Source organism: Perognathus longimembris, chromosome 1 (assembly GCF_023159225.1).
Source record: "Perognathus longimembris pacificus isolate PPM17 chromosome 1, ASM2315922v1, whole genome shotgun sequence".
Taxonomy (NCBI): domain Eukaryota; kingdom Metazoa; phylum Chordata; class Mammalia; order Rodentia; family Heteromyidae; genus Perognathus; species Perognathus longimembris.
Genome location: NC_063161.1, coordinates 29,536,056 through 29,552,979, shown reverse-complemented (window position 1 = coordinate 29,552,979; position 16,924 = coordinate 29,536,056). Strand labels below are relative to the sequence as shown.

Genomic DNA, 16,924 nt, shown 5'->3' with positions numbered 1-16,924 from the left:
ACAGTTCTAAATACTTTCAATCACTTTAGAGAGTCAGAGTGGACAACGGAAGCATCTCAGGAAAAATCTAAAAAATCCACTGAAAATTAATTCTACAACTAAAGAATATAATATTTGAAATAAAAATGTTTCTAGATAGCAAGGAAAAGGATGACATTGTTCAGAAAGAGATATACTCATCTGACTTATACAATGATAACCCCTACATAGTGTCAGACTGAAGATGATGGGAGGTTTGGTGAACATGAAGAAAAATCAATCAAAAATAAAAAAGGATGAAGAAAGATGAACAAACCTTTAATAAGCTATTGGGTAATCAGGTGACCTAACACACATGTGAGTGGACAGGAGAAAAGTAATGTAACAGAGAGCAAATATTTTTAATGGCTACATTGTCTCAAACTTGGGGAAAGTATCAATTTCTAATTAAAAAAAAACTCAACAAGCCCCTACTGCAAATCACATAAAACCACACCAAGGAACTAACAAACTGGAAGACAAAAACTACAAGAAACTCTTAAAACAACCAAAGAGAGGGGAAAAAAGATATATTTTATGTGGGAAAGATAAAACAAACTATGGCTGAATTCTTAGAGAAATAATGGAGATCATAGTCATAAAGTTCTTTATAGTCATAAAGAACTGACAAAAAGAAAAAGAGCAAGTCAGCTACTTCCATTCCAAAAAAAATGTCTTCCACAAATGAAAGCTAAGATTACCACCTCCAGAACACTTCCACTCACAATACCAAAAAAAAAAAAAAAAAAGTTGAAAGTCAACTAAGTAACATGACAATTTGATCCACTAGATGAAACAGAGTATCAAAGATAGTAAATGCTATATACATGTGTTGGAAGTGGGGAAGGAAAAGGGATTATTGAAATGGAGAGACAAAGAATAAAAGACAAACCAATGCAACATCAGTACTTACGAAACTATATGCTGTAAACCAACTGTACAACTCATGGTGGGGAGGTGGGAGGAATGAGGGAGGAGGTAACAAGTTGGATAAGAAATGTATGCACTGCCTTACATATGAAATTTCAACCTCTCTGTACATCACTTTGACAATAAAGAAATAAAAAAATTTAAAAAGTAAATGCTAAAAGATCATTAATACAAATTTTCTACAACAACAAGTACAAAGTTAGTTGCTTATATCACTGCCTGTTATGGGTTCCACTGTACTAAAATCAAAGTGCTGGTTAGAGTGATGCTACTTCTGGATGCTTGTTTGGGTTCACTTCCTCATGGCCAACTACATACCTTGGTTGAAGACCCTCTTTCTTCACTTTAATAATCAGTAATGTTGAGTCAATTCCTCCTCAAGCTATTATTCCTATTGATTCTTCTCTGGTTCCACCATTTCATTTTAGAAATTCCTGTGATTACAATGAACTCACTTGGATAATCCAGAATGTCCTATCTTAATGTCAGTTAATTAGCAAGCTAAATTCCATCTGTAACATGAATTGCCTTTTACCATGCAACATAACATATTCACAAATTCTGGATGTACTTGGGAGTCATTATTTGGGTGGACATTTTGGAATCTGCTAGGCCAGTTTTTCTCCTGTAATTGTGTTTAAAGTGCAATGGGTTGTAACTGCAAAAATAAGGGTCCTTTTTTGGTATTATGAAACATAGGTACAAAATATGCAATAGTAATACTACAGGAGAGTAGCAAATTGGATAAACCAATGAAAATTTCATGTTTTACAAGAAACATTTTATATGAAGCAGTATAATTTATAACAAATATAGTAGACTATATTAAGGATATTTTGTTCCTTCCTCCACCTTCTCCCTTCCTCTTTCCCTCAGTCCTTCCCACCTTCTCTCCCTTCTTCAGTCCCTCCTTTTCTCTCTACCTTTCTCCATGCTGGGACAAATCTAGGGCTTTTTAGTAACTAGGCAGAAACTCTTATCATTTGGCTATACTCCCCAGCCCTTGTCATTCATATTTGAGTTCTTCTTTCCTTAAAGCTATCACCCTGTAATGTTTTAGCCTTGAACAGTGTCTGAGAAAGTCTTACATTCTGAGCAATTTTCACTTTGAACATAAGGTGTTTTGTTTTTATCTCTTTGATTGTCTAAATGATTTTCTATTTGGTTTCTAGCATTTTAAATACAGTTTAGTTGTTTTCTTTTGCTTTAAAATTCTTCTGGGCTTTCTGCAATTGTGGTTTGATGTATTTCACCATTTCTGGGAAAAATGTTAACAATTCTTCAAATATTTCCATCTGTTCACTTTATCTCTTGTCTCTTGGGGAGCATGGCAGACCATATGATATTATAACAGCTCTTCTGAAGAGGCCTGTTTTCCTTTTTTCTTTTTGACCTTCAGTTTGGATCATTTTTACTGACCTATGTTTAACTTCACTCTTTCCCAAGGCCACACTGGCTGGCTGGAAGTCTTAATTATCTCCAGTGTTTCTAAATTATTTTTAGTCTTTTTGGAAGTGTTAGTGTAATGGCAGAGTGGTGAGAATGGTTACCACTGGACTTGGGGCATGTCTCAAAAGCCATGTTCTCAGGGCTCTGTGACTGATTCCTTGCACAAGAGTCTCTGTAGAAAGATGTCTTGTCTACTTCTGTGCTGCTTCTCACTATAGAAGTCTGGGATGTTTCCCTTTTGTATGTGTGTACTGGAGCCATCAATGGCCACAGGAAGCTTTATAGGCTATGTGCCAGGCAGGTTCCCACTTGTTCCATATGACTGCCAGTTGTTTGTCCAGGGACAGCAAACATCTCCAAGTCAAAGGTGTCTCAATATATTGGAGAGTGGAGATGCAAACAGAGCACTGACTTCTATTCTGGCCGGGATACCACTAGGAAATCAAAGCATTCCAAGGTTGATTCCAAGGAATCAAGGTGCCTGCTGGACTCAGTATTTTCAGCCCTCAACCACCAGTTTACCTCCCATTTGTGAGGATGAGTCTGTAGAAATCATGTGATCCAGAAGGGAAGAGGTCAGAGCTTTCAGTCCTACCTGGCAAAAAAACCAAATACCACAATGCAGTTCTTTCTGGGAGTCAGGATTCAGAGGTTCTGGGCTCTTAGTCTCACGTGGCAGTCACCAGATAGCCAGAAAGGAGGTTCTAGAGGCAGAGTATGGTGCCAGCCACTGGCTTGTTGCTGTTTCCACCATGATTTTCAGATGATTGAACTTGACCTTTTCCTCCAACTATCACACCCTGCACTGCTAGAGCTCCTCCATTTCAGACTTTCCTTCTCTATGACCACTTTTTTTTGTGGCAGTGTCCCCAAACTCCCTCAGCCATGATTGCTGTTTTCAAGCTGCAGAGTAGCTCTGTCTGAAGCAGGATGGCATCTTTCTCCAGATGGCACATTCCTATGGTTTTCTGAAGGGGGGAGGGGAAGAGACTGTGTTATAGAATTTTTCTTTACTTCAGCTAGGCTTCCACACATCAGAAGTCACTGTGTCAACATGTTTAAGGCCATGGGAGGTGTGGGTTTATCTTGCACCTAGAATTGCCACTGTTATCAGATTTACCTTGTGATCACATCATTCTTTTCCCTCTGGCCCAGAACGATGGCAACTGCTCTTCACCTTTACCTTTCTGTGTCTGCACTTTCCAGTAGTCCTGCCACTTTTGTTTCTCTTATGTTCTTTCTTCAGAATATAGTCTCTTGCTTCTTCTCTTTACTCATGGCAATCCACCTGTGTCTGCTTTCTAAGTAGATCAGATTTCAGGCACATATCCCTGCTCTAGGGATGTGTGTTTATGTGAATGTGTTAAATGTATCTTAAAGGTAGTATATAGCTGAATAGGTGCTGAAATGGTTGGATCTAGGGCTATGGATCTGTAGCTATGAGTGGACACACTCATTTCCCCATGGGCCTTGTATAAGGCCATGAATATAATTTTCTTGATATGCCACCATGTCAAAGAAGTTGGCAAGCCCTGCTACACAGGCTATACATTGCTAGATTATGCCTCCATTAGAAAAATGTCAAATATGTCTTGCAAATATTCTGACTTATTTCATATTGTATATATTTAAATTTGAATAATAAAATATGACAATTATTTTGTGATTTTGTTTAAATGTTTTACATTAGTCTTAGATGAAAAGACTGTCATATTAAATTTAAAACATTAATGTTTACTCTTTTTTTAGGCTTATAATTTGCCTGGAATTTGTGTGTGAAATGGGATAGAAATCTAACTTTATTATATCTGGATAACCAATTGTCTCATTTTTTGGTAATGATTTAAAATACAAAATTTGTGACTTATTTTTGCATAAGTTTGGGTCTATTTTGAATACATATAAATATATATTACACACACAGATGTATATCCTAGGACTTGAACTCAGGGCTTGAGCTGTCCCTGAGCTTCTTTTTGCTCAAAGCCATGGTGCCACTTCCTACTTTTTCTGTTTATGTGGTACTGAGGAATCAAACCCAGGGCTTCATGCATGCTAGGCAAGCATTCTACCACTAAGCCACATTTCCAGCCCCATTGAAGTTACATATTGCTTGAGTAAAATCAGCATTGTTTTAAATATGATTTTTAAAAATGTCGATAGTTTTTAGGGTAAGATTTTACTTTTATTCTTCAAAATGTTCTTGGATACTCGTGGTATTTTATTCACATAGAAATTTCATACCTCCGAACTTCAAATGTTCTGCAGGTCACCTATTATTTTTTTTTTGTTAGAATATAAGAATTGAGTTTTAACACTAATCTTGCATTCTAAGACTTTGTTAAATTATCAGTTCTAATACTTATTTTGGATATGGCTTAGTATTTCTTACGTAAGCATGTCTGGTTTTTCCTAACTACTATTACTGATGGTGAAAGGAACAGTAAAGGGTAGCCTTGTTCCAGACTTTAGAGAGAAAACATGGTCTTGTGTAGCTTAAGGGTTACAGAATGTAACATACCAGCTAGGTCAAACTAGGATAATAAAACTCCCAAATGACCATGACTCCTCCAACTATCTGAAAATAAGAAACTGTCAAGAGAAAATTCACAAGGACCCCTAAGTCCCTTACATGCTATTTCTGGGGTAGCAGTTTAGGATACAAGAGGCAAATTAGTAATTGTTTAGTCTCTCAAGACACAGGAGGAATAAATTTCCACTGTTGTGTAAATTTTGCAAGTCCAGATGGAGAGAGTAAAACTAAAAGGGTGGTGTCCCCTTATCAACATCCTATTGATAATCAGGCAGACTTACCAGAATCAGAAAAAAATAAAATTACTTGCTCCCGAGTTGGAGGATCTCATCTCCTGGTCTGGCTTTCCAAATATATCATCAGATTTGGGCCAGATAAGGGCCAGAAAGTTCTAGTCTCTTTAGAGAATTAAAAGACAGAGAACAGAGGAAACTTAAAACATGAGGTTTATTCACGTAAAGCAAAGCAGAGACTGTGCCCTCTAGCAGGAGAGTGTGTGTGCTGTGCTGCAGGTCCCCGCCTCAGGCTTTTACTTGGGTCTGAGAACATAGGAGCAGTCATGCTGGGGTCTGAGTGCTCATCATCCTGGAAAACTGGGCAGTCATTAACTTTTTGAGATTGGGATATACATGATCAGCTCTTCCCATATGTTCAGTGGGATTCCTGGCTTTGGATGGCAGACAGGGTCTGTTATTTTCTGTGGGTTTCAGTCCTATGGATAAACTAGACCCTGCTATGTCACTACTCATTCCCTTATCTTCAGTATTCCAGCATGTGATCCTTTATGAAAAGCCAAGCCACTGTTCTCAGCCATCAGCTTTCCTAACTCCCTGCCTATCTTCTGTACCCATGTGTCCCACCTCAGGTTCTAAACACTGAATGAGAAACAGGTTCTGAATAGTTTCTGAACAAGCTCTCAATTTTAAATAACACAATTGAGAAGGAACAGTTAGACTAACCACTCCCAGGACAATACTAGGATGAACTACTGGAACTCTTACCATATTTATATAAGCACATGTTGATAATTCTAGTTGTTTCAGGGCAGAAATAAGTGATCTAAACAAATGCTACAAAAATGTACACACTAAAAAGGGGGGAAATAGATATGAGATGTACAGATCAGTAAGAAATTCCAAGAACTGATCTAGTGTCTATTTTGCCAAAAGAACTCGAGCTTGGCAAAATATCACTCAGTTACATTCTCAACTCCATGCCTGCCTGCCTCCTTCCTTCCTCCAACCCCTCCCCACTCAAAGCCTGGGTGATGTTCCTTAGCTTTTTCACAAAGCTGGCACTATACTATATCTACAGCTCCAGTTCCAGTTTGGGGCGAAGCTAATTGGAATACTCAAGTCTAGAGGACATTTCTGCTTGGGCTGGCTTGGATTCTCAGCCTCCTGAGTAGTTAGGATTATAGTGTGAGCCTCTAGCACCTGTTTTGTTGTTTCCTCTGTGTGGAAATCCTTTTTCTTCAGATTCCTGCAGTCTTGAGCAACCTTTTATCCCCCGTGATTTTGATCAAATTATCTCCATAGAGAGGTCTCTTGAATTAGCTGTGCCTTCAAGTCCTAAAATCTTCTCTGCTTCTGTTGTTCCAAAAATTGCCTACTATCCCCTAAAGCAATGTATAATTGTTTAATCTTACCACTATTTGAATGTAGCTTCCACAAGTTAGGGTTTTAATTTTTGCATGTTTTGCTTTTGGACTCACCCTCAGCAGGTGACTGTATGGCACTGAAATGCTAAAAAGGAATAGTTCAATTACTGACACAAAGTGTGAAAGAATCAAAAGATTTTTATTGAATTTGTGTTGCTGGGAAATAAGTTGTGGGCCTTGCACATGCTATGCAAGCAGTGAATAACAGTCTAAGCCTAGAACATCCACTTTTAATGACTCTGGAAACCTTTCTTAAGATCTGGATATCAGGGCTGAGGGTAGAGCTGATAGACACTATTTGGATGATTTATCAGAGGTCCTGGGCTGGAACTTCATTACTGAAAATAAATTACTGCATAAACAGAAAACAAAAGCAACCTCCACATAAGCCAAGGTATTTTTATTCACAAATATATCACAATCATTCACACTTACCATTTCCTTTGGCAAACATTCAATAAATACCTACCATTTGCCAGGCACTGTGTTAAGCTTAGAGAGTAAAGATGAATATGACTCTGTCTTTTGTGGGAGCCCATAGGAAAATAAACTCTTACTTTTTAAAAAAGCAGAATTGCATACTATGTAAGATTGGGAGGCAGAAAATACTAAAATTTTGCACTCTTCCTCTATGCATTCCATGTGATTGGTCTCCGTAAAGCAACATCTAGATATCTGAGGTGTAGTACAACTAAGAATGAGATAGGCAGTACTGAAGTTTCATACAAAAGAACCAACCACAGATTAGAAAACTGGTGCAGATCACTATGTACAAGTTAGGTTGACTTCAGCAAAGAGAAAGCAATATGTAAATCTTTAAGTACCCCAGATTAGTGTTAATCCTAACATTCCAACAACTATACGTTTTATCCTCTCAAGAAAATATTTTGTATGTGACATCTAGAAATGCCCAGCCAGTTACATGCACTTTCACCTTTCCAATGGCTCAAGCAAATCCTCCAGAATACACATCTTTTACCTTTCCTCTTTTCCCGGTCTCAGGACAGAAATTACCTTTCAGAAACTGCGCATATTATTTTAAATTCTGTGTGATGGTCCTGGGGCTTGAACTCAGGGCCTGGGCACTGTCCCTGAACTTTTTTGCTCAAGGCTAGAGGCTCTACCACTTTAGCTACAAATCCACTTCTAGCTTTGTAGGTAACTGGAGATGGGAGTCTCATGGACTTTCCTGCCCAGGCTGACTTTGAATCACTATCCTCAGATCTTAGCCTCCTGAGTAGCTAGGATTACAAAGTGAGCCACCAGTATAGGGATCAAATCTTATAATACTACAAGATGCCTAAAATTACTGACATTTAAGTGAGCATGGGATTATGTGTCTGAATACAAATGTTCACCATGTCAGTGCCTTTTGGGTTTTACAAAGTTGCTGTACAAATCTCATTGATTCAGATTTTGTCTGCTCAAATGTTTTAAGTTTTAGAAATTACAAAAATACATTCAGGCAAAATAGCAAGTTACTAAAGAACACTAAAGCACTAGCTTATACCACAGTTACTTCAATTTTATCTTGTACTGACATTTGAGGGTTGTGTGTGTGTTTTAAATTAGTTAATTGTTAAGTGGTGAGGAAGGCAGTAGCACTCAAAATTTCAGGACAGCACAAGTTCACTAGTTTATATGGTTGATATAAACTTATGCTCTATGCTAGAATACAAGTAAAAGCACACTTATTAAAAATGGTGATCAGGTACATAGACTCACAAACTAAGATTGTGCAGTTTTCAAGTGAGGGAGTCCTGTTCCTATGAAGACACTGTCTTTTTTTTTTTTTTGGCCAGTCCTGGGGCTTGGACCCAGGGCCTGAGCACTGTCCCTGGCTTCTTTTTGCTCAAGGCTAGCACTCTGCCACTTGAGCCACAGCGCCACTTCTGGCTGTTTTCTGTGTATGTGGTGCTGGGGAATCGAACCCAGGGCCTCATGTATACGAGGCAAGCACTCTTGCCACTAGGCCATATCCCCAGCTCCCTGAATACACTGTCTTAAAAAGTGATTTTTGAATACTTTTTACTACCGAATCATAGCACTACAAATACTGCTCATCTAGCTAGGGACTTAGAAGGAATTACAATTTAATTTCCAGTTTAAAAAGCGAACATTTTTGAAAAATGTAAAAAGGAATTTTTGACATGGGCATGTGAAATCTTTAACAAATGTTATGACAGCTATGGGCAAAATCTGCACCAGGGAACCAACTAGTACTTGAGAATTGTAGCATTCATCAACTAGTAAACAATGACAAAACTGTTAACAGGTCAAGTGGTACTTAGTACAAAGAAGGAAAAATTTAGTGCATGTGGGAGTAAGTATATAGAATTAGACTCTGAATGGCGAAAAAAAATCAAGAAATGCTAGTCTAAAAGTTGATTGATTTAAGCTTAAACACATAAAACATACTCATAATTGAGGCAATCACCTTTGCACGTATTTGGCATACAGAAAAAGCCTTGATTTAATAAGCAGGAAAAACAATGCCAACTACATTAAGGTTGGTAAGAATTCTGCAGTGTTACAGGCTTTGGTGCTAACTAATTTATAATCTGCCACCCCCAATTTCTCACCTATAAGATGGTGATGTATTTATTTACCTAAATCAAATTAGAAAAACTATTGAAATAGACTTACATAAAAATAAACCCATAAGAAACTGTGTGTGAGGATGAAGCAAGTTATCATTTCCCACTACTATTCTTTTAGAACCATTAGCACCAACTACATGTCTTACAAGATACATAGGGGACACAATTATTACTGTTCATTTCTTCAAATGTTTCTTCTTCCTTCTTGTAGCTTTTTAAAAATAAAATCTGGTTAAGTCCATCATCAAGACATTTATTGAAATTTATGAAGTATATTTTGAGGTAGCTTGGCTTAAAAGAGTTATTTATGTCTAGTAAACTTTAGAAACCTTTAATAAAAACCACAAGTTATAGCAATAAGACAGAATTCATTATTTGTCACCATATTACAGAATCTTACAGTTCAGGTTCTTAGATATTTTTATTTTTATTTATTTTTTTATTTTTATTTTTTTTGCCAGTCCTGGGCCTTGGACTCGGACTCAGGGCCTGAGCACTGTCCCTGGTTTCTTTTTGCTCAAGGCTAGCACTCTGCCCCTTGAGCCACAGTGCCACTTCTGGCCGTTTTCTATATATGTGGTGCTGAGGAATCGAACCCAGGGCTTCATGTATATGAGGCCAGCACTCTTGCCACTAGGCCATATTCCCAGCCCAGATATTTTTATTTTTATTTAGTGCTACTTTGGGATCTGTAATCTTTTTTTGTAGGTATGGATTGGCATAATGATATTTTGTGCCACCTAATTAAAGAGAAAAACACTAAGCATTATATAGTAATTAACCATAGAAAACATTTTCAAAACAAAGCCAAGAAATGGATTTTATATTGAGAAACATGTGAAAAGGTAAGAAATGGTTAGAAAATCTATTACATTTCATCCTAAACTCCAACTCCGTAACTTCCAAGTATATACATGAATATTATTCTTTTGAACTAGCACATTCAGAGACTCCACAGAAAAGTCAGCTTTCATCTTTGCGATAAAGTTAATTAGCAAGTTGAGCTAATGGATAGTTTATTAACCATTAATGGAGCATTCTCTGTATTCTGCCTATAATGACAAAGCAAAGAAAATCTGCAAAACTACTAAGGTCTCTGGGAAACATGGTCTTAGTTTAGAAGAATTTGGCCTTCTGGTATTTGCTTTATGCCACAATGGGTGTTGGTATTAAAGTCACAATTGTCTAAGATAAGCACGGCCTAAAATAAAGGCAAAAACATAAAGCAGCCTGATGGATTAGCAAATATTTATTGTTAATACGTGCAGACAGTTCTAAAGCTGCTTTCACTTAAGTTTTCAAGCACCTGCGTATTGAGGCCTTTTCTTGTTACAAGGTGAACAAGTAAAAGTTATAGCGATAATTCCATGAGCATGAATAGGCAAAATATTCAAAGTAGAGAGTAAAGGACAAAATTGATCAATTTAATTAAACACAGACTTACTATAGGTCTTCATTAATACACTATCAAATGTCAAAATTGAAAATTAAAAAGGTGTGTTGCTGTGTATGGTTGTGGATGCCTGTAATCGCAGCTATGCAGGAGGTGGAGATTGGAGGAACATAATTCCAGTCCCAGTAAGGGAAAAACAAATTTTCAGCTCACCTTAAAAACAGCACATCTTATCTCAAAAAACTATCTTGGCATGATAGGATATGACTATAGTTCTAGCTGTGCAAGAGAAGGATATAGGAGGACTATAGTTTAAGGTTTCCTGGAGCAAAAGCATGAGACCATATATGGAAAACAAATAAAGCAAAAAGGGTTGGAAGTATGGCTTATGTGATAGAATGCTTGCTAGCAAGCATAGGAACTTGAGTTCAAACCCCACTACCTCCAAATGAAAAAAGTGTTACATTACAGGTATGTTGGATTGATCTTTGGTCAAATCTAAGTTGGAGAATGACCTAATATTGAAGTAAATTTATTTTTGAAGAATATTATTTTCATATGTATTTCTAGATCTAAGCTTAAAGCTAAGACAAAAGAGTAAGTTTTTACTTTTTAAAAACCACAAAACTTTTATGGGAATGAAATCTTGTGCTACTATACTGAGCCTCCTGTTACCAATATATTTTTACCCACTGACCATCATAAAAAAACTAGTTCTCAGATTCTGCACACAGACAGCTTTATGTAAAATATATAAACATTTGTCCAAATTGGTACACAGATTGCATAAATATGGCAATTAAGATTGCATTTACAGATTGCATGTACAAGTTGTGCAAATTATCACAATATTACAATTTCAAAAGTTATTTAAATTGGTATCCAAATAATTAGTGAAAAAATACCCATGCAGAATTTAAATATCTCAGAACAAAATTTAAAATGTCTTCATTAAAAGTTCACACATTTAAAATAGTTTTATTCATTTTATTTGTATATGTCAAAATACATTTTTATTTCCAAAATAGTGGGTTTTGCAACTAGTTTCATGCAGAAACAAGGTCTGCTCAATACTACCAATAAAATCAATATAGCACAGTAGCTGTTCAGTTTTAGATACAAAGAATAAATAACCTAAATACAAAACACTAAAATATTAGAAACATGTATTTAATCATTCTTCACAGGCATCCAAACTTCACAAATATAAACCACAGCATGCCTTACTGTTGTGCAACCAGAACATGTTGCAGTCACTCAAACTGATCAATTATCTGTATATTTCACCTCCACATGAGACCATGGAAATTCTCTATATTCAGACCCCACCATTCATACAGTTCAAATATAACCAAAAATAGATTCCCCACAACTATCCTTGTACCTTTAAAATCAAGAATCCTGAGCTTGGTAGTAAGAGCATAACCTTATATCTTCATAAAACCAATCAAGAAAGAGGACTGAAATCCTGCTTACCAAAACACCCTTCCCCAATCCCAAAATAATCTAAAATAGGCAGTAGGACACAATGACCTTTTAAAATGAAGGGGTACAAATTCACATTTAATAAAGTATACAATACACTCAATAATACAATTAGCTACTATAAGCTTTACAATGTACAATTTATTCAAATGGCGGAACTGTTCAGTGGTTAAGGAGACAGTTATGTGCCAAAAAGATGTAGCTTTTTTTTTTGCATGGTTTAATGAAAATATAAAAGCTATTTGTCCAAATAAAAGCCATCTTTGCTATATACTTGGTTTTGCTTTTTTCTCATTTATAAAAAGGCCATTGAAATGTATAAAATGGTCTGAACATGATGGTGGTATCAAAGTCAATGCCTCTTCACATGGCAAAAACAGTGCGTTTAACATTAACTCACGGGTTAGGTCTGCAAATGATTTCATAGCTTTACTTTGGCTAGCACAACAGTTTTAGACAGCACTCAGATAAATATAGGTATGTGAAATGTGAAGCAATTATCTTATTCAACTTTAATTATGTTTGAATACTATCAGATAAAAACAAAAGTACAAGTACTTTACAGTAGAAAATTTTGTAAAGATAGGGCTCCACATAATGTGTAACTTTTAAAGTTGCATCATATTGTTAGCAAATTTGTTTTTAACACTATCATGGAGTAGCCTACTTTGCATTAACAGACATTTGAAATAATAGTCAAGCATGCCATGTGGTGGTCTAAAAATCAAAACAATACACTTATTTATATATACAGTATCACTCAGTACCTGCTAAAATGAATGTGAAAGTTACAGAATCTAACATCTTATACTACAATAAAAAACAAACAAACAAAAAAAAGGAAAGGTGACCAATGAAGGCAGAAAACAGGTCTTAAAAGATCTAATCACAACTGACTTTAAAGCATTCATATAAGAAATAAATGCATATTGCACAAACAGTGAAAGCAAATGTTCCACCAAGCAATTCAGGTTCAGGTGGGAGACGATACATTAGCGTAATACACGACAAGTACCTCAAAAGAGGGAGTTTTTTTGTTTTTTGTTTTTCAGTTCAGTGGGAAAGCTGTGAATACATAGAAGACTCTGCCACATGAAGAGTTAGAAAGCAAAGAAATACAAACCCAAACTTAGATGTAAAGAAAAAATTAAATATCGAAAAACTGGAAACTGTGGCACATCAAAAAATGTTGAATAACTGTCTTCTGTGAGAGCGCAAAGTTTCTGTTGACACAAAAGTATCTATGTACAACTAAGGCTTACTGGTTAAATATCGCAGGCATACCTGGCCTTGAACACTTTCCTTATATGCTGGAGCTGTAAACAAGTTTTCTCAGTCATTAAAAAAAAAAATCTCAGCAGCTGCATTTACATGAAACAATGGTCTTGATAACAAAACGAAACAAAAAATCCCAGCAATTAAACAAAACAAAAATCCTAGATAAGAGGGCATTTGGCAGGATATCCGAAAATGACAGTCTCCAAGGATTCTTCTCGGGTTTCCAGTGACTGCCAATTATGGTCCACTGGGTAACTAGTATGTGCAATTCCTGCTGCTCTGTTTTTGTTTTTTAACTCTACTTGGAAAGTTTGCTTATAACTCTGATCAAGGCCCCATTTTCATCCTTTAGCCTCTGGTTGTCTGCTTTTAGATCTGGTAACATCTACGTAGGGAAAACAGAAGAACAAAAGTTCTGTTTCAATAGAAAGATGAAACATTCTTAATAAATGTTATATTATCACCACAAATGTTCAAGCTTTGTCAGTTATATATATTTCTAATTTCTAAAACAAGTATCATGAAGGAAAAAGAACACTGTGAAGCTAATTAGGTCAATAAATAATGGAATGAAATGCTTATTCTATCAAAGTTATCTACTGAAATGTACTACTATATCACTTGATTTTGACTAACAAACAAACACACTGTATTAGTGCAGCCAAGAAAATGAAACCTGTTCTTGTTAGGATAGGCTCTTAAAGTGAATTCCATTGTAAGTTCCTGTTAATACCTAAACCAAAGCCTTTTTATTTATGCTAGTTAAAACCCTAACACTGTTTTTCTATAAGAAAATCAGTCTATCTAGCCAAGCTTTGAGGGAGTTAGGCTTGTTTATTAAAATCTTTTAAGCTTAAGTGCCTAGTACAGTGTCTGTTCTAAGACACGTTTTTATTAAAATTAAAATTATTTTTTATCTGAATAGCATAAAGGAAATTTTAAGTTATAGTAAACATGTATCCAAGAAAACAATCATGCACAAAACAACAAGTATTTGAAGCAAATAGAAGAGCACATCTTCATATCCTTAAAAAAATGCAATTCAATTTTATAGACAAATTGAAGGAGGGAATGAAAGCATTACAAATTAAATTCATCTTCTACTAAGAATAATTATATAAAATATTCCACTTGTTCCAGCTCTTTGAGACATAAAATCATATTTTCCAAAATCTCACAATTACTAATTAGATAAATTAAAACTTCTGCTAGAAAAAATACCTTAAGCGAAGTCTTTAAGGAAGCTTTTTATTTTACAGAGAACCAATTAATTCTTACTTGTGCTCAGAATGTTTTAAATGTAAAACACACTAACTTGAATTTACATATTAAGATATCAGTAACTAAGAACTAAATGAACATAACTTCAGATGGTTCTACATGAAAATATTTTCAAAGAGATGATATAGGCTTAATATTGTTTTAAAAATGTATTAATTACATATTAAATATATGCTACGTTTTTGTGTTCTACTTCCTTTCAAATGGACTATAAACATTAGACATATTTTAATCCCTAAAATATTTTTAGCACCAAAGTGCACATAAAATTCAGACAAGTCTTTAAGTTCCTAAATCTTTCCCTAATTTTATGCTGTAAGTTGCAATATGTAATTAGTGATACTTTAAAAAAATTCAGAGAAGCCATGCATAATTAAAGAGTTATATGATAACCTTCAGACACAATGGGATTAATTTGTAAAAATGTGCTTTTACAAAAACACGTTAATATAGAAACACCTGCCTGGCTCTACCAAGAATTCAGTTGCCTACAGAACCCTGAGCGCTTGGCTATCACTCTTGTCAAGGCCCTATTCTCAGTCAGCAGTCTTTCATTTAACTCTCTCAGACTTTGAATCTGCTTTATGTGGTGCAGGTTCTGTAGGAATCAGAACATAAAGACATAAAAATAAAAAAAATAAGAAAATGAAGAGTATAGACAGAAAATAAAGAATCACATGATAATGAATATAAAAAGGAGCATTCCAAAAGATTTTAAAAGGTAAATAATGTATTACTAAAATTCCATTTCAAACTGAACACATAAGGAAACAAAATCCAAAAGACTTGCCTCTACTTTTCAAAGTGTCTCAATAATAATGGTCTAACAACAAACTAAATAATTCAATGGAACATTTAAATTTTGAACTTTAAATGCTATGAGTACTTTATCTTATGAGGACAATTTATTTAATGCAAGGCGGTTAACAGGCCATTAATAAGCTGAGCTTTTCTTTTTTTCCTGCAGTGTGGTCAACATTCAAAACAAGTATTTCCATAAAGAATGAGTTTATATCTTTGCCTGTCACCTCTTCTAATGTCCTTTACTTCCACAGAATAATTTTTTCATCTCTTTGTATGATTTATTTTTAAAGAAACATAAAAGTATACACAGAAATCAGGAGCTCCACAAAACCTTCATCTTAGAGTTATTATCTATTTTTTATACCTGAATATCAAAAGTGTTATACATTTTGATTATCAAAATGATTTGCGTTTTAAATCCTCTTGTAGCTCACTACAACCTGGATTTAGAAAGAAAGAGAAGCAAAAGACATAGATAACTCACTAATTGGGTATATAGCTCTTTGAACAATTAATATAAACAATGTTTGCAATTATAACATTCAAATCCACAAAAAGTACTATTTCTCACATGATTTACTTACTTTGAGCTCTTCTTCCATTTCAGATATTCTTCTTTCTAGAGCTCTTCGTTCCTAGATCAATTTAAGGTACCATTAGCAACATAATTAGTTCAATTTTTCCTTTATACTGTGAAATAGTGACATTTTAGAATTAACGATAATATCAGGAGCAGTGTGTAGAAACAAATGTGATGGCAGTGATGTGAAAGAGCTTTCCAAAAATCAGACAATATGAAGATCTTTATTTTTATTATTTTCCATGAGCTCTTTTTTTTAAAGCTCTAACTTTCTGATGAGATACTACATAATGTGTTCAATCATTTTTTTGTTCATATAAAGTGTAGGCATAAAGTAAACCAATATCCAAGACTGAAGATTGTAAAAGAGAGGAAAAAAAACTCACACAAAGATGCAATTTTAGAAGCAGAAAAAGCAAAAGCAACGTGCCTAGGATGTGTGTACTTTGCAATCTAACCTTGTCCTCTAACCACAATGTTTACTGGCCATTATTTTATCCACTTGTTTTTATAATTTTGTATATAGGAGGATACTGTGTGTAGCACTAATGCGGTGATCTAATGGAGTAGCAACTCTAGCATTTAACTCATTTCAGAGTGACAGGCAAAGCCAACATACAATGTATTATTGCAGTGTTCTGTTTTATTTCCTTTATAAAATAAGCATTCTATGGTGTTATGCCAAAAGCAAGCAGCAGTAATTGATGAACTATAAAACTGGTTAGGTCATACCGCCCAGAAGATACTGACTCTTGCCGGTCACCTTTCAGATACAAACCATTTACATTTAGTTTAATGACACTGAAACTTTTCCCAAGACATTCTCAGATTAATAATTCTGTTGATATTTAGAAATGCAGTACATTTACTGTAAATGTAAATATCTGTTAATATGTTTTTGAAACGTGATTTT

The 16,924-nt window shown here is 35.1% G+C and overlaps 1 protein-coding gene across 3 annotated transcripts in view; it reads right to left on the bottom strand.

Moving 5' to 3' along the window:
- Positions 1 to 13,642: 13,642 nt before the first annotated feature.
- Ppp1r12a (protein phosphatase 1 regulatory subunit 12A) overlaps positions 13,643 to 16,924 on the bottom strand; it is a 102,254-nt gene continuing 98,972 nt past the window's right edge. For 2 of the 3 annotated variants that reach the window (XM_048359046.1, XM_048359061.1), the window contains 2 exons: positions 16,016 to 16,066; positions 13,643 to 13,731 (listed from right to left, as the gene is read on the bottom strand). In XM_048359046.1, coding sequence (XP_048215003.1) covers positions 13,645 to 13,731; positions 16,016 to 16,066 — 138 coding nt within the window. In that variant the 3' untranslated portion in view covers positions 13,643 to 13,644. Of the gene's footprint in view, positions 13,732 to 16,015; positions 16,067 to 16,743; positions 16,775 to 16,924 lie in introns of all 3 variants that reach the window. The other variant, XM_048359054.1, reaches the window with a different exon arrangement.